Genomic DNA, 26,617 nt, shown 5'->3' with positions numbered 1-26,617 from the left:
TTATTTTGATAGTCCACTTTAGACATTCTACTAACTATAAGTAACTTTGCAACTACATGTCAACTAATTCTCATTAATTTGCAACTACATGTCTACAAACTCTCAGAGTAGACTGTTAGATTAGGTTTAGGGTTAGTAGAATAAGTTGACACATAGTTGCAAAGTTTCTCATAGTCAGTATGTTGTGGGCCCGTCAAAATAAAGTGTTAGAAGATTAAGCAGACAGTCTACTAATAGTCTAATGACTTCTAGTTGACATGTAGTTGCAAAGTTACTTACTGTTAGTAGAATGTCTAAAGTGGACAATCAAAATAAAGTGTTACCATTTATTGGGTTACCTATCATTTTATGGTGGCACACATTTGGCAATTTAATCTAGGACAGAGTGATTCACAAACATGCAACATATGCAAACATATAATCCAGGAAGTTATAAAACACTATAGAATGGAGTTCTGCACCTGCAGTTACAGGAATTATGTCAGTAATGCAAAACCTGAAGTTTATCCACCTAGTCACACTTCTTCACAGCTCAAGTAACAAATATTTTTGTAATGAGGAATCAATTTAAGGAGGAATTCATGCAAGTGCTATACACTGCTGCTATTAAAGCCTCGACATTACAAGGTTATTAGCGAAGTTGTTCGATCAACAGCTGCATTGGTAACACCTCAGGCTGTTATTTTCTAGTCATGCAAGTACATCTTCTTTCAGGTTGAACAGAGAAAAACAGAGTAATTTCCAAAAACCAATTTACAAGACTGAAATTATAATAATCTAGTCCAGTATTACACTTTGTGGTCATATTATGCCTGTGAAATTATTTCAGATCTACGGTTAGAAACCGAGAATCATTCTTATTTAAAATCAGTTCCATCTTTAAATTAAAAAAACTACCCATACCAAATGACTTTCTGTTCTTGAACATCCATTCTTCCACAAATGCAGAACTACTACTCGGTAGTGAAAGCACAACCATTCTCAAATGAATCAGACTGGTTCTTTTTAGTGAATCAAAAACAAAGAGTGAAGAATTCAGCCCAATTCAAACAGCTCTTATGAGCTGGTGGAAGAAACGAAATACTCTGTTTATAGTTTTTTTTTGTATTGTACACCATATTCTGCAGTGTCCAGAATTCATATATTTTTGTTAATTTGCTGTTTATTCTTTTATGCACCTACTTGTAGGGTTTACAAGAATCTGTGGTGGCAATGAAAAGAAATCTGAATTGAAATCAGGGGAAAGCATTAAACTGCACAGAAAAGTTTTTTTTCACTTTTTTATGGATGTCAAATGGAGGAAAGGCTTCAGTAGGCGAAATAAACTGCTTTCGTGAGGAAACAGCTTATCACATAATGAATCGACGGGCTTTCGGCTATTCTTCAACATGTTTGCCATTAAACCTTCAATTTGATTTAAGACTTCGCAATGAAAAAAAAAATTGTTAGATAAGAGCATCACTGACAACTTTGCAACAGGTAGGATTGTTTGCGTCATTTCTTGTTCATTTAACGGTACCTGCAAACAGCACTTTACATACAAGTCTGACTGCAACTCAATGATGTCAAAGCTATAATGTGATTGGTTATCAAAGCACACATGTTCCAAGTTGACCTTCATGTTTCTCCAACAGTAGAGCAGCGGAGGTTGATATCTTTCATTCTGAGTGAATATTTTAATTTGACTGCTCCGTTCCTGCCTTTTTTTATTTTGGTAACTGACTCCTTTAAATTGAGAGAAGTTCCTGTGCTCTGTGTATACATTTACTGTATGGTTTTGAATTTTTTTTTCTACTGACCGTCGTGCTAGAATTGCGCTCATCTCTCCCATCAGGCCTCCTCCTCCGCTGGGCATAGACACACTGCTGCGGCTGCTGTCTGCTTTAGGAGTTGCCGCCACACTGGCCGCAGCACTGCTGCCACTACTGCCACCTCCTCCTCCTCCGCCACTACCACCATCATCCTGCAGGAGGAAGCACTGAATCAATAACAGCAGCCAGGAACAAATATGTGTGCACAACATCATGGGAGAACAGGCTCCACATTTACAGGAAATAGCTAAATTTATATGAAATTTCATATTTGTGAATGGATTCACAAATTGCACCAAGACTGTAAATAACATTACCAGGAAGTGACTCATAGCTTTGACATCTGGATATTCTCTTACTGTGATTCTCTATTCACTCATTGTCTCACCTTGGGCACTTTGCGGAGTTTGGCACCTGCCAGGGCAGCAGCGAGACCACCGCCACCTGGTCCTCCTCCCTCGTCTCCACCTCCTCCAGAAGAGGGCAGAGGAGGAGCAGGTGGAGGTGGAGCTCCTCCTCCCAAGGGAGGAGGTCCAGGTGGTGGGGGAGGTCCAGATGGAGGGGGCCCAGGAGGAGGTGGGGGCCCAGGGGGAGCTGGAGGACCTCCAGGGGCCAAAGGTGGTGCTGGAGGAATGACTACTGTTGAACAAAAGCACAATTTTCAAAACAGAAAAATTAAGTTATTAAAATAGCTATCTCAGAAATAAAGGTAGAAATTGGTTTACCAATATTTTTTGCATTATTGCAAATAATGTTAATACACATTAATTATCCTTTAATAATATGTGACCCCGGACCACAAAACCAGTCTTAAGTGTCAATTTTTCAAAATTGAGATTATACATCAGCTGAAAGCTGAATAAATAATCTTTCCATTGATGTATGGTTTGTTAGGATAGGACAATATTTGGCCGAGATACAACTATTGAAAATCTGGAATCTGAGGGTGCAAAAAAATCTAAATATTGAGAAAATCACCTTTAAAGCTGTCCAAATGACGTTCTTAGCAATGCATATTACTAATCAAAAAATAAGTTTTAATATATTCACAGTAGGGAATTTACAAAATATCTTCATGCGGTATGATCTTTACTTAATATCCTAATGATTTTTGGCATTAAAAAAAAATCAATAATTTTGACCCATACCATGTATTTTTGGCTTTTGCTACAAATATACCCCAGCGACTTAAGACTGGTTTTGTGGTCCAGGGTCACATATGTTCTACTTAAGAATGCAATTAGATGTGATTGTAAATAACATAAAACAAAAAAAAAATCAGTGACAGCCCACTTTTCTGATTCACTTCTTTCATAGGGATTTCAAAAAAAATCTTCTATAAAAATTCTGAGCAGTGAACTAATCTGCTTTTTGGTTATCAGATGCTTAAACACAATTTGTATCTGTTTTAAGTATTTTTGTGATTGTTTTACCATTTTTAGATTGTATGTGTTGTGTTTGATATGTAAAGCACTTGGGCTAACGTCTGTTGTTTTTAAATGTGCTATACAAATAAATAGAATAGAATATCATTAAAAAAAAACATCATGGTTGGTCTCTACTTGCAGAAGACAGCAATGGTCTCATAATCCAACTAAAAAAATCTTGACTGTCGAGGTTAAACACTTTCTTCTGACCTGGAGCTGCTTGTCTTTCCCTTTCCTGTCGCTCTCTCTCTTGTCTTTCTCGCTCTAGCTGCTCCATCCTCTGTTGTTCTAATCTGCAGTAAAAGACAAAGGCATTGCAATTATTTTGACATGTTGCAATTTGTGAGTTGATAAGGTAATAATTAATTAAATCACACAGATTGTAAAATAAAATCTTAATAAAACACTAAAAAAATAATAAATATTTTGTTTCTTATTTACTTGCATGTCATGTGACCAACGTCAAGAACTACAAACTTGAAATTTGTTGATAATTACAGAAAAATTAACTTAAAGGTGTTACTTCAAGTAAATAAGTTAATAAAATAATAGTGGGTTTAAATGGACTAAATGAAGTCTGGTCCATTTATGACATTCTGATTAAAAATTACAAGGTAAAAAAAAAAAGTTCAATAAATTAGATGTATACATGGACATTCAAATCTATGACGTGCATTTCATGCCAAGTAATTCATTGTTGTCATATATAACGAGTTCACACAGGCTTCTTGATTTTTGAGTTGACTCTTGAGTTGAAGTCCAAATCAGTAAATTCAATAGGAGTGACCTATAGTCTTTGTCACTTAACTTGAGTTTACAGTAGATGTGGGATGAGATGGCGATTATTTGGTGGGTTTACATATTTTTAATCAGTCTGAGATGCCTCAAATGAACCAGTATACATGAAACATGACTTCAAACATGCATGCAAACATAGAAAAACATAATGAATACTCTGTAGCAACACTTACAAGACTGCAATGTCAAGTTTCATGTCAAGTCAAGCCTCTCTGAGAGCCATTCAAAACATTTCAGTCAAGTCAAGACATGAGTCAACTAGCTCCATGTAAAGTCTTTATCAAGGTAACCAAAACAACTAGACAGGCAAAGAGAGGGAGAGGGAGAGGGAGAAAGAGAGGGAGAGAGAGAGAGAGAGAGAGAGAGAGAGAGAGAGAGAGAGAGAGACGAGTGCAGCATGTTCTGGAACTAGTCTCATTCCAGAGATTTGGAAAATAATTTCAGTTTTCCACTGCTGCCAGGGATATTTTCTTATAGAAGAAATAATTAAATTTTTTCTTCTATAATCATTATTATTAATGCTAATAAACAGATGGTAAATTAAGTTCATTATGTTCCTACTCATACTGAATGCATTCATGTACAGAAGCCTGAAACTGCATTAATAATTTTGCAAGGGCATTTTTATGCTATTAGTGGCACACTAATATTCGGCAGTGCCGTAACTTTTGTAGCTGGTTTTAAACCAATAGTTAAGGTATGGTCACATTTGCCCATTTTTGCCAAAATTCAATTGCCAAAAAGTCCATTGTTTATTATCAAAAGTGCTGTAATGATGTGATGCATGTGGGAAAGCTCACACAGAAGTCGCTTTCAAACCAATCAGTTTTCTGTTGGTCAATGTGGCAAATTCATGTGACCAACTTGAACTGGTTATGATCTCTATGGGGAAATCCTTCACCCTTATGCGTAGTTTAAGATTACGTGACTCCTATTTAAATGACTAGATTTAACTTCCAAAAAAAAAAAAAAAAAGTTACCAGTAAATGTGAACTTACTTTTAGGCAGCAAATTTTGCCAGAAGAAATCTTTTAACCAATCAAATAAAAATATAGTAACCTGCCACAGCTGTAGTTATAAAAGTATGTCCATAAACAACTTAAATTAAGTCTGATTTAAATCAGAGCTGTGGCATAGTTATTAACAGACCATGGTTGAGCTGTGTGAGCAATGCAATTATTTAAATATGCCCATTTATTTTGTATCTTCTTTATTATTAAGCTGCCAAAAAAGCACATAAAAACAATAAAAAAATCAGATTTTAAGTTCGTAAAAGATACCAGTGTTTAATTTTTTCGGTCTGCAGTCTTGCAGGCTGAAAGAAGAGGAGAATGAGGCAGGGGAGAAGAGGATTTAAGTGTCAAAACGCCTGATCCGGACTTCTGCCCCATCACTTCAGGGGCTAATGGAAAGCTAAATACTTGAGCGTTAATACCAATAATCCCTGGGGAGTGTGTGCTTATGGGTATGTGTGTGTACCACTGTAAATGAGGTCAAAGACTGACCAGGGAAACCATGACTTCAGGCAATTCACACGATGCCACAGGAAGTGAACAAAAACTTCACTTCACATAAATTTTATTTTTATTATTTATTTTATATTTATTTTTATTTTGTTCCGTACACCACTACAAATAATCCCTGGTTTGTACCTTTTCTGTTGTTCCAGCTCTTCTGGGGATGGTCCATTGGACACGGGTCGTGTGGGGTAACCTAAAGACAATGCAGCTGTAAAAGGTCGCATTCAATTTTTCATTATACATTAAAGGGATAGTTCACCCAAAAATGACAATTATACACCCTCATGTCGTTCCAAACCCATAAGACCTTTGTTTATTTCGGAAAACACAAATAAATGTATTTTTTGATGAAGTCCAAGAGCTTTCTGATCCTGCATAGACAGCAACACAACTTAAGTTCAAGGCCCAGAAAGGTAGTAAGGACATCGTTAGAAACATGTGTTTCAACCTTAATTTTATGAAGCTACGAGTCTTTATTTTTGTTTTCTTTGCGCAAAAAAGTGTTCTCATAGCGTCATAAAATTACGGTTGAACCACTGATGTCACATGAATGTCTCAGTTGCGTTGCGGTCTATGCAGGGTCTGAAAGTTCTCGGATTTCATCCAAAATATCTTTATTTGTGTTCCGAAGATGAATGAATGTCTTACGGGTTTGGAACGACATGAGGGTGAGTAATTAATGACAGAATTGTCACAATGGTGTGAAAATGTGCATGTGCATTACCTCCATCAGGAAAGGAGTTGAGGACGTCGATCGCATGCATCATGCAATTGGCGAACAGCACTGCATCTTCCTTGGTGCCAAAATTTAGTCCCCACACCTGCCGAGTGTCCCGCCACTGGTGGAAGTTTGGCGTTGCCTGATTATATTTTAATCCTTTTACAATTGGACAGTTTATCACAACCTGTACAGGAGAAGACACAAAAGTCCAAATGTAAATTAAGTCATACAACACACAAGTACACAAATGCGGTTTCTCTTTTATGCTGTAGTTAATACGAGAAGTTAACTATTCTTTGTGACACTCATTTTGATGTCCAGATGTATTAATATTATTTATTTATTCTTAAAAATGCAATACACAGAGACTAATACAGTGGGGAAAATATTTATTTGATCCCCTGCTGATTTCGTAAGTTTGCCCACTTACAAAGAAATTAAATTCGTGTACTAAGACTGACGGAAAATGAAAAGTTGCAATTTTCTAGGTCGATATGGCTAGGAACTATACTCTCATTCCGGCGTAATAATCAAGGAACTTTGCTGCCGTACCATGGGTGCAGCAGGCGCAATGATATTACGCAGCGCCTGAAAATAGGCTTATTGGAAGTTACCTAGCTGGGGGCTGTTTTCAGGCGCTGCGTAATATCATATAGAAACTCTTTGGTCATTTTTGAGCGAGATGCTAACGGTCTAATCAGATTCAATGATCTATGCTAAGCTACAGCTAAAAGTGCTACCGCCAGACCCTGAGATCGGCTGAATGGATTCGAAAACGGTAAAACTCAACTGTTTAACTTTAGGGGAGTTGGAAAATGACCCTATTTTTAAAAATAGTGGAGTGTTCCTTTAAGAAGTTACTCCTAATGTCAGCTCGTTAGTTATATAAGACACCTGTCCACACAATCTGTATCTTCATTCCAACCTCTCCCACCACCATGGGCAAGACCAAAGAGTAGTCAAAGGATGTCAGAGACAAGATTGTAGATCTGCACAAAGCTTGAATGGGCTACAAGACCATCAGCAAGAAGCTTGGTGAGGAGGAGACAACTGTTGGTGCAATTATTCAGAATTGGAAGAAATACAAAACCATCAATCTGCCTTGGTCTGGAGCTCCGTGCATGAGCTTGCCTCATGGGATAAGGATGATCATGAGAAAGGTGAGGGATCAGCTCCGAACTACATGGGAGGAACTTGTTAATGATCTTAAGGCAGTTGGGACCTCAGTCACCAAGCAAAACATTGGTAACACACTACGCCGCAATGGACTGACATCCTGCAGCGCCCGCAAGGTCCCCCTGCTCAAGAAGGCACGTGTACAGGCCTGTTTAAAGTTTGCCAAAGAACATCAAAATGATTCAGAGAAGGCTTGACTCGACTCGCCGTGTTTGGAGGGAGAGAAATACTGACTATGACCCCAAGAACACCATCCCTACAGTCAAGCACGGAGGTGGAAACATTATGCTTTGGGGCTGTTTTTCTGCTAAGGGTATAGGACGACTTCATCGCATCGCAAATGAATGGGGCCATGTACTGTAAAATCTTGGAGAACCTCCTACCCTCAGCCAGAACACTGAAGATGGGTCATGGATAAGTCTTCAAGGCTAGACAAGGCAACAAAGGAGTGGCTCAAGAAGCACATTAAGGTCATGGAGTGGCCTAGCCAGTCTCCAGACCTCAATACTATAGAAAATCTGTGGAGGGAGCTGAAACTTTGAGTTGCCAAACGACAGCCAAGAAACCTTAAGGATTTAGAGAGGATCTGTAAAAAGGAGTGGACCAAAATCCCTCCTGAGGAGTGTGCAAACCTGGTGACCAACTACAAGAAATGTCTTACCTCTGTGCTTGCCAACAAGGGTTTCTGCACCAGGTACTGCAACCCTCTACATTGCGAGTAAATCACTCGCATATGCGACTAAATCTTCACTCTGGCGACTAAATGATGTCTAATATTAGCCAATTGCTGATAAATTCTCAGATTTTACTCGCCAGTGTGTGAGTTGGAGGCTAAGTATAAGTTTAGCTCAGATATATTTTCACTCACCGAACACTCTCTGATTGAGCGCTTCAGAGTTTCTCTCTCCGTCAAGTGATCTGTGCTGTTTTTCAGTTCATCTGAATGGATGTGCAACGTACAACGTCCCGTAAACTCTAGTGTGAAGGTGCACGACTCGCCGTCGCTTTGTTTCACACACATGCAGAGAGAGAGGGAGAGAGAGAGAATTGACGTGCTACCTATGCGCGCTTCGTGTAAACGATATTCTTTGTTGTATTTTCGTGTCAAAATAACGGAGTTCCTTTGGAATTCTTCCACTTTTAAGAATTACCGCTTTCTCTGGTAGTGGGCTGAACTAATGCGCAAACGGCAATCTCATTGGCTGGCGCTCACCTATTATCGTCCCTGTTTTGATTTCAGCAAATCAGTTCGAGCGAACGCACACAACCTGATTAATATTCATGAATCCAGTAGCTCATTAATCCTTGGTGCGTTTTATATTTTTCTTATTAGTAGAATTCGTATCATTATTATCTAATCAGTATTTTTGTTAGGTTTTCCCCAATGGTTTTTTTTTTTTTTTTTACAGAAACACTGAATAACCAAAAAAGCAACACCACCAGTCCGAAGTTCAGTTAAAATGACTAATATGCATTCATACATGGTTATCGAGTTTTAATTCTAATTACAAAAGTTAATGACCCCGTTCAAAAGTTTACATATGCTTGATTCTCAATACTGTGAATTATATATATATATATATACACACACAGTATGTGTATATATGTGTGTGTATGTGTGTATGTATATGTATGTGTGTGTATATATGTATGTATGTGTATGTGTGTGTGTGTGTGTATATGTGTGCATGTTTATGTGGTTTATGAGGACACAAATTTGTATAATGACATGGGTATGACATAGGTATTACAACGAGAAGTGATTTATGAGGACATTTTGAGTGTCCCCGTAATTTAAAAGGCTTATAAATCATTCAGAATTAGTTTTTTTGAAAATCAAAAAATGCAGAAAGTTTCCTGTGAGGGGTAGGTTTAGGGGTAGGGTAGGTGTAGGGCAATAGAAAATACGGTTTGAACAGTATAAAAACCATTACGCCTATGGAGAGTCCTCATAAACCATAAAAACCAACGTGTGTGTGTGTGTGTATATATATGTGTGTGTGTGTGTGTGTGTGTGTGTGTGTATGTGTGTGTGTATGTATGTATATATTTATCAGTCTGGCAAGTAAACAAAAAAATGTACTAGCCAATGGCGATTCGATTGCCAAGGTGTTCGTAGAGGGCTGTACTGAGTCATGTTTTGCTTGGGGATCAAATACTTATTTCACTCACTGAGATGCAAATCAATTTCTAACCTTTATATAATGTGTTTTTTCTGGTTTTTTGGTTGGTATTCTGTCTCTATACGTTAAAATAATCCTAACATAAAAATGACAGACCCTTCATTTCTTTGTAAGTGGGCAAACTTACAAAATCAGCAGGGGATCAAATAAATAGTTTCCCCACTATATTTTAATACACCTCTTAAGATTAATATATTTTTTAGTTCATGGATTTATTTACTTTAATAAATTTAAAGGCAATAATATAATTAGCTGTTGGGATATTATTTATTTACTTACAAAGTAGTAATTATATTTTAAGTATACAAGATTTGAAAAATGTTTCTTAAAATTCAAGACGCATTCTTGTGTTTAAAAGAGCAACTGAAAGAAATCAAAATGCGGGGTTCTCAAGGTTAATTAAAAAAAAGCTTGAAGATGTAATGCAAGTGTGAACAGACCTTAAAGCCAGTGACAAACATGTTCAGCCATATGAAATACATAAACAATATTCATCTTTAAATTCCCCTTTCTATTAAAGAACTTGCTCAGCCATCATAAATAATGTATTAAATTATATACTTAATGGTGCTTTTCTAAGCAAATGTGTGATTATTTACAGTTATTTACATTTTTTAAAATCAATCCTAGAACAACTCACCTAAGAACATGACACACACTTAGATTAACATATATTTGAATGTGCCAAAAGACTTTCTCCTACCCGCCCTAAAACTTCAACCCCAAAGCTCAAACAGATTTGTAAACTTTTTGCATACTGCAACAGAAATAAAAGTTTGTTTAACAGATTGTCCAGGAGGTGGCTCTACCTCTGCAGAACGCATGAGTGAGTGTGTGAGAGATCGAGTGTGTGTGAGCGTTCGCCTTTAGTGAATGTGCTGACGCCTCATTTCTCTGTTTGTATTACAATTCCACAAAGTAGAGCGGAGGAGAGAAAAGGAAGAGAGAGAAGAAGAAAATGTCCAAAAAAGTTCAACATGCCAGCAACAAAGAAGCACTGCCATCAAAAATACAGAACAGAATAGCAGACTCTACACAGAAAGAGCTGTACAGAAAGAGACAAAAGTCACTGAGTCAGTCATTCAGACAAAGAGAAATGAGTTTGTGGGTCAGACAGATGGAGTGTGGAGAGGTAGAGTCATGGGAATGGGGGAGGAGGGCCTAACTGGCACAGGAAATGGTTTGGCTATCTTACAGGAAACAACATCTACTTCAGTAATCATCTCTGGGGAGCATTCGTGTCTGTGGGTATAGAGGGCAACAGTGTTGGGAGGGGAAGAGAGAACTCAAGATAGAGGGATGCAGGTGATGGATGGACTGTAAACTCAGAAACAGAAATTATATTCTGGCAGTTAGAGCCATTTAATTTTGCTATTGTAAAATTGAATAATATACGCATTGTAAAATATTCATTTACATAAATTTTACAGTGCAGCTGTATTACAGTAGTAATATATTACTGCAACCACTACTAATATTAAAGGTGGGGTAAGTGATTTCTGGTAGCCAATGTTGACATTTAAAATCACCAAAACAAACACGCCCCTATTTCGATAGCTCCGGCCCACACATACGTACGCAACCCACGTTCGTATGTTCTGTGAAACAAAGCAAAACCAATGTTATACCGTGTCTACACCGGACACGAGTGGCGCGGCGTGACAAAATACTATGGAACTCATTATAATCAGTGATGCGGTCTTCACAATAAATATATACAGTATATACATATCTATGGTCTACACTGGATGCGGCGCGGCACGACAACAAATCCCAGACAGAAAACTACTGCTGCATTCTATTAATGACGCATTGACACAAATTTCAAATGATTTTCAACGGTCGCTTTGACGTGTCCAGTGTACTAGACAGACTTTAGCTGTTGTGGCGCAGACACGGTTACTCACCTATCGAGAAGAAACAAAGCAACCTCGGCATCCAATCATAGGCCTTCCGCTCCTTGAGTTCTCTCCAGCGCTGGAAAGCTGATCCGATATTTACATGGGTCGATATTTCTTGCCTTAAGCCTTCTTTTGTTCCGCAGACGTTTTCCTCTTTTGTTTTTTATCCGCCATCTCTATCTTTCTGTTGCTCGGCTCGGCTAATGTCTGTCATGTGCACTGAACTCTCTCTCCTCCACATCATGAGTAGACACGCCCCTTACTGCTGATTGGCTACAAGTTCGTTTTGCTATTCGTTTTCTAAAGCGTTTTTGAAAAATCGCTTACCCCACCTTTAATAAAAATTTGAATTATTATTGTTATATTCTAATTGTTTGGCTATTGCTAAAAATAGATACAAAGAGACTTGAGACTTGACTTGGACCTTAGGGACTTGTGAACATGTCTGCATTATAAATGTTACATAAGAATTTCTTCTTATCATAAATATAAAATAAATTATTATAAATGTTGAAAACACTTGTGCTGCTTTTTTCATGAAACGTTTTTATTTATATTTGAAATAAAAATCTTTTGTAACATTACAATAACACTTATCAAATTAATGTATCCTTGCTGAATAAAAGTATTAATTTATTTAGAAAAAAATTACTTTGTTGCACCGTGTTGCCTTTTAATGGCATAATCACTCCTTTATTTCTAAAAAAAATTATTACTTTTTTAATTTCTGCTCAGTGACTTGAATGACAGGTAAACAAAAACAGAAAATCATGGATGGGAGTTGTAATTAATTAAATGCACTTCTGGTGGAATTATATCAGTTCAAGGGTTTTGATGGGGTCACTTGTATATGCATATCAATTCTGTTATGGACCACCTTTGTTTGTACATTTATCTTTTTTTTTCGTCTTTGATGACTTGACATCCCAGTATGCACTCACTTTTGTAATATGGGAAAAGCGGTGTTGCCATTCTGCTAAATTTCTCTTTTTGTAATCTTGAGGGAAAACAATAATGTGGGTCTGGAATGACACGAGGGTCAGTAAATTAATTATTCAAATTTTTGGGTGAACTATCCCTTTGCCATTATTAGGATAAACACAGTATTAAACTGTATTATGTGCTGCTGGTCTTTAGCAAGTGAAAAAATACATTATGAAAGACTATTTTAAAGTGTGTGCTTGAGGCAACGTTTGGAAAGACCTTTTTTCCAGTTACCCTGAATGTGTCAGCCCTCTGCAGTGTTATCTTCAAAGTAAAATGGTTTGTTTGTCTGCAACCCCATGCTACATCTGGCTGACTGTAGTTTGTTTACCTGCTGGTCGGTCTGCAACTTTCGTCCCACCACTCTGAAGGCGTTATTGCTGGGGTTGTGGTAGATTTGAACCCTGCTGAAAGCTTGGGCACCCGTGCCTGCCGGGACCCACTTCTTATCGGCATCATTGTAGATCATCACAGTGGCCCGTGCCTGACAGATACTTGACTCACTGTGCATAAGAAAGAAAGAGAGAGATTACATTAAATACATTTACAGTGTATAAATAAACCTGCTTTTTAAAACTGCAAGATAGGAGAGAAAAGAGAAAGAGAAACAGGCATTGGATACTGGGAAAAGGATGACAAACAGAGGGGGAACAGAGACTGAGATATAATGAACAAAGAGACAAGTGTGGTTAGAAATGTGTGAGGTAGGAGGAGAAGTCTGTCTGATCAAAACAAGCCCAGCAAGTACCAACAATGGGGGCAGACAAAGACAGGAAGTGCTCGACATTCTGCTGCTCAGGAGAGAAAGCAGGTTCTAGAAACATATTGGCCATGTATCACATTCCCACACATAAATGTACAAACAGACCCACTTCTTAAAGGAACTGTTTGAATGGAAATTCTGTTATTTACATGTTTTGATGTATATGTGTGGCGCTTTCAGAATAACGATTTCAGACAACATGAAGGTGAGTAGAGGTTGGCCAATTTGGATTGTTTGATGGCTGATAGATATATCTTAGAGAGCAAGATGGATGATGACTTGTACATAAAGCCAGTACAGGCCTATATGATATCACACTATTTAATTTACTGAAAAATGCAGCATCTCAGTTTTTTTAGAATTGTTCAGAATTTTGAATTCAAATAGGTTAAATGGTCCTAAAAAAAATTAGTCACATTAGTAGTATTCGTGGTCAAAAATGAATGGGAAGCAAATTTCATTTAGTGGAAACATTTGGTACTGCGCCCAAAATCTTACTGAAAGCTCTTACTGAAATCAAGTCACCTTTATTTATATAGCGCTTTTAACAATACAGACTGTGTCAAAGCAACTGAACTATATGAAAATTAAATGAAATGTTTTATTTATCAACCTCAAATTTTAAATATAACATGTTTTGACCTTAGGCTTTTATTTTCACAGTTCCAAGGGGACATCAAATTAAATATTCACTTTTTTTAAATTTTTTTTTTTACATTTGGTTAGATTTCTAGTGTGTAGGGTCTTTACGGAAGAGAGGGGCGGGGTGAGCAGTAGCTCATTATCATTTAAATAGACATGCACTAAAACGGGTCGCTGTGAACGGAGTCGTTTTTATTAGGTAAAAAGGGTGTTGTTTTACAAGACCATTGGGGAATTTTAACTAAAGTATGTTACAGACATTTCATAAAAACCCTAAAGAATCATACCAACTTGTGGAAAAATGGGCATCTAATGTTCCCTTTAAGTTGAAAATTTCGTTTTCAGGTCTATGCTCAAAAAGTGGTTAATAGGTAATAAATGGATCATAAATATTCCATAAATATAATTTTGTATCATACAAATCCTCTAAAAATACAAAATATAATACAAAAAACATTATGAAACTAAAATATAGCCTAGCGCATTCATTTTACTAGATAAAAAGGTCATTCTTGACCACCACACAAGCAGTACTAGAGAGACAAACATAGTAAATAAAACATGCATACATCCCGTGGTAACTAGGATTTACACAAGCTTCAGTCTGGATCCAGAACACCTGAGAAGAGATGATGCAACCCCTCAGAGGATCTCAGATGATGCCAACCCTGAAACAACATACAGAACTACCAAATTTTGCTATAAGTTTGATTACATCATATAATAATTGCTGTTAATAGTGTTCATCATCTGTTTGATTACGTCTTTAATTGATTTTTCCGTACATTTCTGCCATATGTACATTAACTGACAGTCACCACTGATAAGCTACCACTAAATATTGTAGAAACTTAATTTGCTGTAAAGTTGCTTTGCAAAAATTTGTATTGTAAAAAGCGCTATACAAATAAACTTGAATTGAATTAAATTTAATCTCATATTATGTGTTGTGTTTAATAGCATTTTGTGGTGGAAATTACATTTTTATGATTTTTTTTCTGTTAGTTTCACTGCATAATTTGACAAAAATACATACAGCTCAGATGGAAATGACACAATAAAATTATTCTGTTTGCACGTTTTCTTCACTGAAAGTTGTGTTGAAATGGTATCCAATTACACTAACATTTGATAAAAGCTTATCAGGGGCAAAACTGTTTGTCGAGAGGGAAATGACACTACAACAGAGGGACAGTTATTAATAAAAAAATTAAATAAATAAAAATATATATATACAGTATATAAGAAATGCTTCAAATATTAAAATATATTTATTTATATTTTCATACATTTTAAATGACTAAATATATGTCAAATGGATTTTCAAATCATAAAAGGCATTCATAAAAGGCACTGTAAAGCAAAAAATTAAAATAAATTGATAAAATAAACAGTATTATAAATATAAAAATGAAATAAAAAGGCCTGTGACATAAGTGACCAAAGTCACTTATTTAAAAGTTTTCCTCATTTTTTCTCCCTCATGTTTTGCAAACTGTGATACAATCTCCTCTTCTTGTGACATCACAATCAGAGGCCACAGCCCACTTCCTGCTCCAAGAAATGCCGAATAAGGACTGACTCTATGGCTTGCCGAGTGTTTTTTCTTTTACACACACACATGCTCCTCGTGCCCAGATGTTGATTGCTATTGGAGGGGAGCTTAGGTTAACCAGATGGAAGGAAAGACAGGACAACAGCAATCACAGAAAGAACAGAGGATAAGTGAAGGAGGAGGGAGATCAGGATGAGCTTGGCTTAGACTCAGCCATACAGTTATGAGAAATAAATACATTTTTAATATGGGAAGGCCGAGCTGGAACTAGGGATGAAACCGAGTGTGTGCAGTGAATTATTAATGAAGAGAAAGGCATGCACACACGCATACTGTACATAAACAATTGCCTTCATGGACAGATAACAAGCAAATGCACACTGTATGAAGCAGTCTTGACAGTAACTAAATCCATACATATAAAACAGATATAATTAATTCACAACATAAACAGCATTATTCCCTCTGACCCAATGCAAAACGGGCGTACAGAAAATGTACGTTTTACATTGTATCCTTCACACAATAATTAGCTTTTTGTTTTTAATTTGGTAGGGACAGATACAATAAACATAGATGAAACTGGAATAACAGTCATCCCATGCATGAATCACAGTGCTTGTAGCGGGCGGGCGGACTTTCAGTAACCCACTTTATGCAAAGTTTAAGCACGCAGCTCTCCAGAAATAATCTGCAATTTAAACAACATAACAGACTGTCTTTACTTTAAATATATATGACACTCTACTATAGAACCACAAATTGCCAGTTTCCTAGGAATGAAGGAGTTAACAGGAAACTGCGGAGCATGGCTGAAGAAATGTCTGTATAAGGCTGTGCTGACAGCTGCCCTTGAACACTAACAAGTAGAGTCAAGCCCACCAATCTGTCTGAAACTCAAACTCATGTCTCTTCATCTCTCCTTTAACTTCTCAAATATGTTCTGTTCCTCTCTGTTCACCTGGTTCTCCAGCTCAACAACGCCTCAAAGGGGGAAGTTAAGGGCTGAATGGTCACAGTGTAATTAAAGTGACTCACTGAGGATAAGATACGCAGACTGGCAGATGTGTGTTTGGACAAAAGAAGAAAAGAATGTGAACTCATGGGACTCGAAGGGTCTTTCTCTCAGCAGAATGTGTCATGCTTTATAGCTGTTTAGATCAGCTGTCAAGTCTTGCTTATACAGTTTTAACTGTATGGGTTTATGTATAAATTTCAATAAATGCTCACACTCAACAGGTCCTCTGGTTAAGCAATTATTGAATGGTATATAAATAGAATTAACAGCTGGGTTAAAACTGTTTTAGCTTTTGCTTATATGTGATTTATAAGAGGTGGTATAAAAATGACCTGCTGCCAAAGTCTTCAGAGAAACTGATGAGAATTTTAAAATCATTCAAGATTAACAATGCTGGTTAATTTTATTCACAAATAAAGCTAAACATATCATAAATACATTTCAGCCAAGTACTCAAGGATGTAGAGGACAAATTAAATCGAAACTAAATTTTGTATAAATTTCAATAAATGCTCACACTCAACAGGTCCTCTGGTTAAGCAATTATTGAATGGTATATAAATAGAATTAACAGCTGGGTTAAAACTGTTTTAGCTTTTGCTTATATGTGATTTATAAGAGGTGGTATAAAAATGACCTGCTGCCAAAGTCTTCAGAGAAACTGATGAGAATTTTAAAATCATTCAAGATTAACAATGCTGGTTAATTTTATTCACAAATAAAGCTAAACATATCATAAATACATTTCAGCCAAGTACTCAAGGATGTAGAGGACAAATTAAATCGAAACTAAATTTTGATTGGTGTGAAATATTTTGAAGTTCAATGAAGGGAAAAAAAAAAAAGGGTTTTCATGACCCATCACTGCTGTCCTTTCCAAGTACACAACGTTTTGGATACTTGTGGTCATTTATAATTAGAACTGGAGAAAAAGCATATTTCCATGGGTGAAATTCTAGATCTGCTTTCCACTCATGTAAGTGATTTCTAATGTGTTTGCCAAAGTCTTCAGAGAAACTGATGAGAATTTTAAAATCATTCAAGATTAACAATGCTGGTTAATTTTATTCACAAATAAAGCTAAACATATCATAAATACATTTCAGCCAAGTACTCAAGGATGTAGAGGACAAATTCAATCGAAACTAAATTTTGATTGGTGTGAAATATTTTGAAGTTCAATGAAGGGAAAAAAAAAAAAAGGGTTTTCATGACCCATCACTGCTGTCCTTTCCAAGTACACAACGTTTTGGATACTTGTGGTCATTTATAATTAGAACTGGAGAAAAAGCATATTTCCATGGGTGAAATTCTAGATCTGCTTTCCACTCATGTAAGTGATTTCTAATGTGTTCTGAGAAGCTATAATGTTGAAATGACAGGCTACTGGATATTACATGAAAACAAATCTTACACACCACATATTCACCAACCAGAATGCCAAAATTCCTTGGTTTTTTAAATCCAAATATTTTATTTTCCTCTCAACTGGTCAATTTTATTTCAAGAGAATCTGTAAATTTGCTATACTTCTATGGCACACAGATGTCCAACATTTACAGTGTAACATTACAACCACTATGTTTTTCATTAACCACATTTCCATATCAACTAAAAGACTGAGCAGCATTATGCAGTCGCGAAATAAAACTTTTCTTAATCACTCCTTCGTTCTCATGAAGAGGATGTGTGTAAGGTGGCTTAGTGCTGTAAGGCTGGAAAATACAAAAGGTCAATGGTTCAAGCCCAATACTGGAAAAACTATCACTGCTGAGCAAGACAACTAAACTACAATGGCACAGAATGATTCTCATATGAGAGCCATGGTATTTACAAGAGTTCCATAATTGCATGGTAGACATCCAAATGAGCATAGTATTACTATGGTTAAAAAAAAAGAAAAGGAAAAAAAAACATGGTAGTAACATGGAAGTTTTTGACGTTAGGAATAAGGATAATACTTTATTTTAAGGACCAATTCTCACAAAAAAAAACTAGTAGCTTAACAACATGAATACCTGGTTCTCCAGCTCAACAACGCCTCAAAGGGGGAAGTTAAGGGCTGAATGGTCACAGTGTAATTAAAGTGACTCACTGAGGATAAGATACGCAGACTGGCAGATGTGTGTTTGGACAAAAGAAGAAAAGAATGTGAACTCATGGGACTCGAAGGGTCTTTCTCTCAGCAGAATGTGTCATGCTTTATAGCTGTTTAGATCAGCTGTCAAGTCTTGCTTATACAGTTTTAACTGTATGGGTTTATGTATAAATTTCAATAAATGCTCACACTCAACAGGTCCTCTGGTTAAGCAATTATTGAATGGTATATAAATAGAATTAACAGCTGGGTTAAAACTGTTTTAGCTTTTGCTTATATGTGATTTATAAGAGGTGGTATAAAAATGACCTGCTGCCAAAGTCTTCAGAGAAACTGATGAGAATTTTAAAATCATTCAAGATTAACAATGCTGGTTAATTTTATTCACAAATAAAGCTAAACATATCATAAATACATTTCAGCCAAGTACTCAAGGATGTAGAGGACAAATTCAATCGAAACTAAATTTTGATTGGTGTGAAATATTTTGAAGTTCAATGAAGGGAAAAAAAAAAAAAGGGTTTTCATGACCCATCACTGCTGTCCTTTCCAAGTACACAACGTTTTGGATACTTGTGGTCATTTATAATTAGAACTGGAGAAAAAGCATATTTCCATGGGTGAAATTCTAGATCTGCTTTCCACTCATGTAAGTGATTTCTAATGTGTTCTGAGAAGCTATAATGTTGAAATGACAGGCTACTGGATATTACATAAAAACAAATCTTACACACCACATATTCACCAACCAGAATGCCAAAATTCCTTGGTTTTTTAAATCCAAATATTTTATTTTCCTCTCAACTGGTCAATTTTATTTCGAGAGAATCTGTAAATTTGCTATACTTCTATGGCACACAGATGTCCAACATTTACAGTGTAACATTACAACCACTATGTTTTTCATTAACCACATTTCCATATCAACTAAAAGACTGAGCAGCATTATGCAGTCGCGAAATAAAACTTTTCTTAATCACTCCTTCGTTCTCATGAAGAGGATGTGTGTAAGGTGGCTTAGTGCTGTAAGGCTGGAAAATACAAAAGGTCAATGGTTCAAGCCCAATACTGGAAAAACTATCACTGCTGAGCAAGACAACTAAACTACAATGGCACAGAATGATTCTCATATGAGAGCCATGGTATTTACAAGAGTTCCATAATTGCATGGTAGACATCCAAATGAGCATAGTATTACTATGGTTAAAAAAAAAGAAAAGGAAAAAAAAACATGGTAGTAACATGGAAGTTTTTGACGTTAGGAATAAGGATAATACTTTATTTTAAGGACCAATTCTCACAAAAAAAAACTAGTAGCTTAACAACATGAATATTACTAGCATATTGGCTGTTTATTAGTACTTATAAAACACATGTCGATGCCTTATTCTGCATGGCCATATTTTAGACCCCTTAATCCTACCCCATACCATAACTTAAAGGGGTCATCGGATGCCCATTTTCCATAAGTTGATATGATTCTTTAGGGAAAGGTCTATAACATACGTTGGATAAAATTTCACAATGATAGTGTAAAACAACACCCTTTTTACCTTGCAAAAAACAGCTCTGCACATTGCAACCCGTTTTAGTGCATGTTTCTTTAAATGCTAATGAGCTCTTCTCACCCCGCCCCTCTCTTCTGTGGGGTGACAAGCCGTTCCCATGAGAACGTTTACTTTAGCCGCGGAACTTGCTAACTAGCACGTTATTAGAAAAGACGATTTGCAAAGATTCATAAAAGAACCTTATACTCACTTATTCTGTAGGTGAGGCTGGATCACGAATGATTCGCACAAAAACAAATGCATTGAGGTAGATCGGGGGCACGTTCCCTTCAAAAACAAAAGTAATCCACTGCGTCTTCAGATGTCGGGAGTAAATGACGACTGCTATGTTCATTATTACATCCAGCAACAGAACACCTCAATCGCTTAGGAGTCATTCTTGTCTACATCTGCTCCGGAGGTGAAACAATGGCGGACTGATGACAGCTCACTCAGGGCGGGTCTGAGGTAAAACGCTAGTGTCAATCAACAATCATGGGAGGGGCCTGTGTCTGTGTGACGTCACAAAGCCAAGAAGCTGAGAACGGCTTGATTTGAGAAAGGGGATATTATTTATAGGGATTTTAAAAAATTGTGGATTTTTATCATTATAGGGTGGATGTGTACAAACCCTGCCAACACACATTTATGTTCAAACAACATGTAAAATTGAATTTTGCATCCGATGACCCCTTTAACAACTACCTTATTAACTATTAATAAGCAGCATTTTCAGAGTTTATTCAGGGAAAACTCTTAGTTAATAGTAAATGTGTTATCTTAAGTTTTTTTTTTTTTTTTAGAGAGTACCATGACTTTTTTTTTTTTTTTTTGTCAGGACCAAAACAAATAAATCCAAAACCAATTTCAATCATGATTAAAGACTTTAATTGGTCATTCAAAGCTTAAGGAAAGTCTGTAATGCCTGTCAAAGACAGTGGCGAAGCAAAGCTAAAGCGCTTACTTGCTTTGCTCTAGTTACAGTAACTTTTCTCTTTGTCTCATCTCTCAAGTCTCAGCTTGTTGTTCGAAGTGCTGTAGGCTACAGCTTTTAGAGTCTCTGTAAGAAGCACTGAATCATGCAAGAGTCACCTTAACAGTTCATTTTTCCTTTCTCCTTTCTCCTCTGTGAAAAAAAAAACTCTCTCATCAAAGCAAAACACTCCCAAGCACAATTCCAAATGGCTTTTTCATCCCTTGAAGGAAAATTGTGCAAATTAATTTCAACCATAAACTGTGTGTTTTGGTATAACCGTAAAATTTGGATCACTTGTTTTTGTGTGCTTTCTCACAACACGTCCCATTTTTGAAGTGGTCAACAGTGGACAAGCTCAAAACGTTTTAGACTCAGTTTATGTCTGTATTATTGCGTATATAGGCTCTACCAGGCTGGAAAAGAGTTTGAGGCATAGGCGGAGCGTGTGTAAGGCTTGGCCTGGGGACAAGTGGCAAAAATCCCACTAAATTGGACAAAAATGCCCCTGCATAAACAAATTAAATTATTACGTCTGTTGCTAACAAAATGAATATGAATAGACAGTGTCGATTGCGGCATTAGATTAAGATCTGCTCATGCTGCACCGTATTTCATTTTAGATGTTTTTACGGTGTTGCGCATTTTAACCAATCACACACAATTATGTTGAGCTTCGGAATGCAATGGCCAATCAGAGGAGTTCAGATGAGTCATCGTTCAAACTCATCAGTTTTGTTGAGTGTGCGTGCGTTCGCTGACTGAATACCGGACTCTTGCGAATTCTCTCATAATAAACAACAAAGCGCAGATGTACGTACAATGTAAGTAAGAGATTCATTTCACAGTGTATACAGCTTCAGTGATTATAACAATAGTTTTTTTTTTTTTTTGGAGAGTGCTTAAACTGTTAGTGTTTATGTCACTTTCTATATATAATTTATACGCTGTTTGAATAAACGTGGAAAGGAAACGTTATATACTTATCAATTTCTAACGATTTTATTCAATTGCAATCATGTTAAATACAAATTCAGTCCCATTAAACATTTTTTAAGCCTACATGACACCCATGTCTTGTTATTGTCTAAAAAGACGGGTTTATGATGTTTAATACATTTGGCTGCTTTTAGCCTTACCCTGGAGTTGGTTCACTCTCCGCCTATGGTTTGAGGTCCATAGTCTACCAATGGAAAGCATTCAACACCACTGTTACTCTATCTAGGAGAGGTCGTGCAACAAAAACACTCCAAGAGCAAGATGTATAATAGTCAGGAAGCTCACGAAGAACTCCACAGTAACATTCAAGTATCTATAGACCTCTCCAGCACTGGCTAATACAAGTGTTTAGCATTCCATGGCAGGAAAGCAAGGAGCAAATCACTGCATTTAGTTGGAAATAACGGGAAAGTCTTGAAGGTGGTTAAAATAGAAGAATGTCATGTTTTGGAAAGGCCTAATAAAAGCCCTTATCTGAATCCAACAGAAACGTTGGGGAAGGACTTGAAGAGAGCAGTTCATCCAAGAAAGCCCACAAGCACTTTTTCCACAGATAAGCGTTTGGTTGGTTTAGGTTTTTCCAGACATTCATTCTTGAGTAATTTTGCTTAAGTAAAATACACAATGTAATTTGATTCTCTGTGTTGAAGATGATGACTTGGACTAAGATCTCAACTGCTTGTTAAATTTATGCAAAAATGTATGCAAACGTCTTTAAAAGGACAATTTTGCCATCATTTACTTACAATTTCACGTCATTCCGATCCTGTATGATTTACTTTCTTCTGTGGAACATATCTTTAAAAAAGTGTTTTATGTCTATATATTGAAGCTCACTGGGGTCCAGTATTGTTTGGAATCCATGTTCTTCCATATATCTTCATATTTCACAGAAGAAAAAGGCATACCAATTTTTAACGACATGAGGGTGAGAAAATCACGTCCGAAGTTACATTTTAGGTGAACTATACCTTTAAAGGCTCACAAGCTTTCTATCACTACTGTATTTTTATATAATGAAAGTGAATGGGCTGTCAAACTCCATAATAAAACAGACAAAACAAGCATCAAAGTAGCTCAATTTGACTTTTTAACTACATTTCAAGTTAACATTTGACATTAAATTCAATCTTGCACCGTTAAGATGTGGTACTGATCAACTTTGATTTGAACATCAAACATTATTCACTTCCACTGTATGGAAAACAAAGGCCAGGACATTCCTGAAAAATTCCCCTTTTGTGTTCCACGGAAGAAAGAACATCATACAAGTTTGAAGTGATATAAGGCTGCGCAACAGATGACAATTTTCACTATTGAGTGATCTAGCCCTTTAAGACACTGCTTCCTCAACATTCAGCAAAAGCTCTTTGAAGCAGCAACAGAAACACATTCCTCCTACTTTACGTCCCTGGCTAGCACTCCACATGGCCATATTTGGCCGATCAAACATGGCAGTAGGTTTTTGCTCTCAATTCCTTTTACAGGTTGGAGCATATCTCCCACTGACAGATTTTTCCTGGGAGAGCCCCCCTTCACAGTGAAGGGGAAGTCGAGAAGAGGCAGCCAATCATTCCGCTCCCTGTTGTCCTAACACGCTCATCAGTAAAACTCCAGGGGTGCTTGCAGTTAATATCAAGTGGACTGAGTTAAAAAACCAGAAAGACAAATTTAATATGAAATTCCTGGAGTTAATAATGCAGTAAATGCGATTCATTACTGGAGATCTGTTGGGGATGAATCATCTGGTCTGGACATACTGATCTGCCACAGAACGTCGAGAGTCATGGCCAACGCTGGGGTCAGACACCAGACATCTCAGGACACCAGACCAATTTATCTCAGGCTGTCCATATGACTGCCGCACTTAACCTCAGAAACCGACAGCAACCTCAAACAAGAACACTTGTATTGTATTAATTTTCATTTGACTAAAAAGGCAAACTAGGGAAAAGAAAATAAAGCAGTATCTGCTGTGGGAGTCAATAACTACAGCTTTTACAAAATATCTGAAATTGCTAAAATGAGAAAAGCCAATGGCCTTGCATTTGAAATGTGCTACTGCTACTCAGGGCTGCGTTTCCCAAAAGCATCGTAAGCCTAAGTTGATCGTAGAACCATTGTGATCAATGAAGCTATGATCAACTTAGGCTTACGATGCTTTTGAGAAATGCAGCCCAGAATGGTAGGTGGTATTACACTGAAAGAAAATGCAATTTTGAAGAAAGACTGAAATAGTATTTTCTGGTAAAACAAACTCCAACAATATTTGGTTTATTTACAACTGAAAAATCTTTTTTAATAGTTTTTATAGGAGAAAAAACATGTTCTCATTAAATGTTGCTAATATTTTAAAGTAATAATTCACCCAAAAAAGAAAATTCTGCCATCATTTACTCACCCTCAAGTCCAAAACGGTAGGAGTTTTTTTTCTTCTGTTGAACATAAAAGAATGTTTCAAAGTTGAAAACTTTGAAAAAAAAAAAGAAAATGTATTTAAGAAAAAAATTGACAATGACATACATACTATTAAAAAAACACTATGGAAGTCAATGGGTACCAGAAACAGTTTGGTTACCCTTACCCACATTCTTTAAAATATCTTCTTTTGTGTTTAGCAGAGGAAAGTAATTCATACAGGTTTGGTGTTGAGTAAATAACATGATGGTGAGTAAATAATGACAGAATGTTCATTTTTGTGTGGCCTATCACTTTAAATTCAAAACTCATCAGTTTGAATCAGCTGAATCAGTCGCACTCATCTTTTTTTTGTAGTAGTACATAAAGTTAGGACTAATTATTATTTGTGTTTTCACAAACCATTTTATCATCCAGTGAGTCCAAATGGACTTGTCTAGACCTGGAAATGGCCATTTTAACATTTAAAATATGATGTCTATGTTTCCATATCCAGGGGAGCCTTGTCTATGGAAGTGATGCCAGACAGATCAACTGAGGTTTTTTTTCTTGCCAATACAGTACTATTCAATTTCTTTGCATCTGTCTAGACATACTCATGAGATCTGTGCTAATAAAGACTAAATCGTGGACTCCTTTACCATCAGGTCCATTAAACCCCATTACACTCAGTCAGTCAGTCTCTCTCTCTCTCTCTCTCTCTCTCTCTCTCTCTCTCTCTCTGAATATACAGAGTGTGATTAAAACGGTTGTTCTCTGCGGAACAGCTGGTCGTTATGACATCACCTCTTGTGCACATGGGTCTCAGTGTTGTGTTATCTGGACACATATGCTGAAAGAAACAGTCTTCAAACAAATAAGTGTACTATGATCGGTAAAACCGAATACGTCACAGTTTAAAGGTTACTGTTATGCGTGAAAATGGGGTTGTAGGCCCCACCACTTGGGGTCTACAACAACTTCCTGCTGTTAAAGAACGAATCGACACAAGCCACACAAGACCCCAGTGAATAAATTTCACTGTTTCAATCGGGAGCTTTGTTGGCACCATGAAGCATCAGCTTTCATGTTCAGCTGTTCAATAGATTTGGAGCCGGTTGGTTTCCTGGATGTCTCTATGTAAATCTGGCTCTAATGGTTTTTTTGTTAGTCCCAGAGCAACACATTTCCTTAACATGAGGGGTTTGGTTCACATGCAATTGAATTTCATTTCACAAAAATCAAACGATGATGTCCACAACATAAAATAAATGTCACAAATTAGTTCAATTCCATTTCTTTTCTCAAACATATTGATCTTCTCCGACTCTTTAGTATTGTACTTGTCTGATTAAAGGCCTGATATTTGGCCATTTGAAGTTTATCGTCATTTGCCAATAATATTGTATGATTGGCCAAATGCAGAAAAAAGCATCAGCATGTCTTTCCATTAGGGCTGTCAAAAAAAATTCAAATTTTGAATATTCGTCGAATTTAAAAAAATATTCTAGGTCTGCGTAAGCCGTCAGGCAGCCTTATCAGTGGCGCACAAAATGCGACGACAATGTAAGTGTCATTGCATTTTAATGCTTTTGTTAGCCTATCTAGATGAACCCACTAGATGCGGCGCTGCTATGTTGTTCATTCAATATATTGCGGAAAACGAGAGCATCGGTGTGGAGATGATGTTGTTTACGGCGAAACTGAAACCAAGCCGTTCACACAGAACGCATATTTATCACATTTTCTAGAGGGACATCTATCAGCGTTGCACTCGCGTCTCGCACAAGAGAGCGGCATGTTTAGAAAGTCATGTAAAATTAATGCAAGTTCAACTTTTACAAAACATGTCTCAAGACTTTATGACGGTTTTCCCCCATCCCACTGTATCTCATGTTTTTAAATGAAGAAAGTAGCCTACTCTTTGTGATTGGTTTTCGGTACTTTGTATTAAACTATACATACATGCATGGTGCGGTTTTTTTTCCTAATTGGTTTAGCAACTTTATTAATTATATATGGTTTATAAAATTATAAATTATGCACTTTTTTCAAAGATAGTCGTGTTATTTTATTATGCTTTGAAGAAACGTGCATAATATTT

The 26,617-nt window shown here is 36.7% G+C and overlaps 1 protein-coding gene across 1 annotated transcript in view; it reads right to left on the bottom strand.

The window, feature by feature from the left end:
- The window catches only part of LOC107572732 (vasodilator-stimulated phosphoprotein-like), a 61,931-nt gene that overhangs the window by 2,609 nt on the left and 32,705 nt on the right, over positions 1 to 26,617 (bottom strand). Inside the window, exons 2-7 of the mRNA XM_016259168.1 lie at positions 12,853 to 13,024; positions 6,281 to 6,461; positions 5,689 to 5,749; positions 3,449 to 3,531; positions 2,200 to 2,450; positions 1,800 to 1,963 (exon numbers count right to left, since the gene is read on the bottom strand). Of these exons, the coding sequence (XP_016114654.1) occupies positions 1,800 to 1,963; positions 2,200 to 2,450; positions 3,449 to 3,531; positions 5,689 to 5,749; positions 6,281 to 6,461; positions 12,853 to 13,024 (912 nt within the window). The remainder of the gene's footprint in view (positions 1 to 1,799; positions 1,964 to 2,199; positions 2,451 to 3,448; positions 3,532 to 5,688; positions 5,750 to 6,280; positions 6,462 to 12,852; positions 13,025 to 26,617) is intronic.

Source organism: Sinocyclocheilus grahami, unplaced genomic scaffold (genome assembly GCF_001515645.1).
Source record: "Sinocyclocheilus grahami isolate Dianchi unplaced genomic scaffold, SAMN03320097.WGS_v1.1 scaffold1802.1, whole genome shotgun sequence".
Lineage (NCBI taxonomy): Eukaryota > Metazoa > Chordata > Actinopteri > Cypriniformes > Cyprinidae > Sinocyclocheilus > Sinocyclocheilus grahami.
This window is presented reverse-complemented; position numbering and strand designations above follow the sequence as displayed.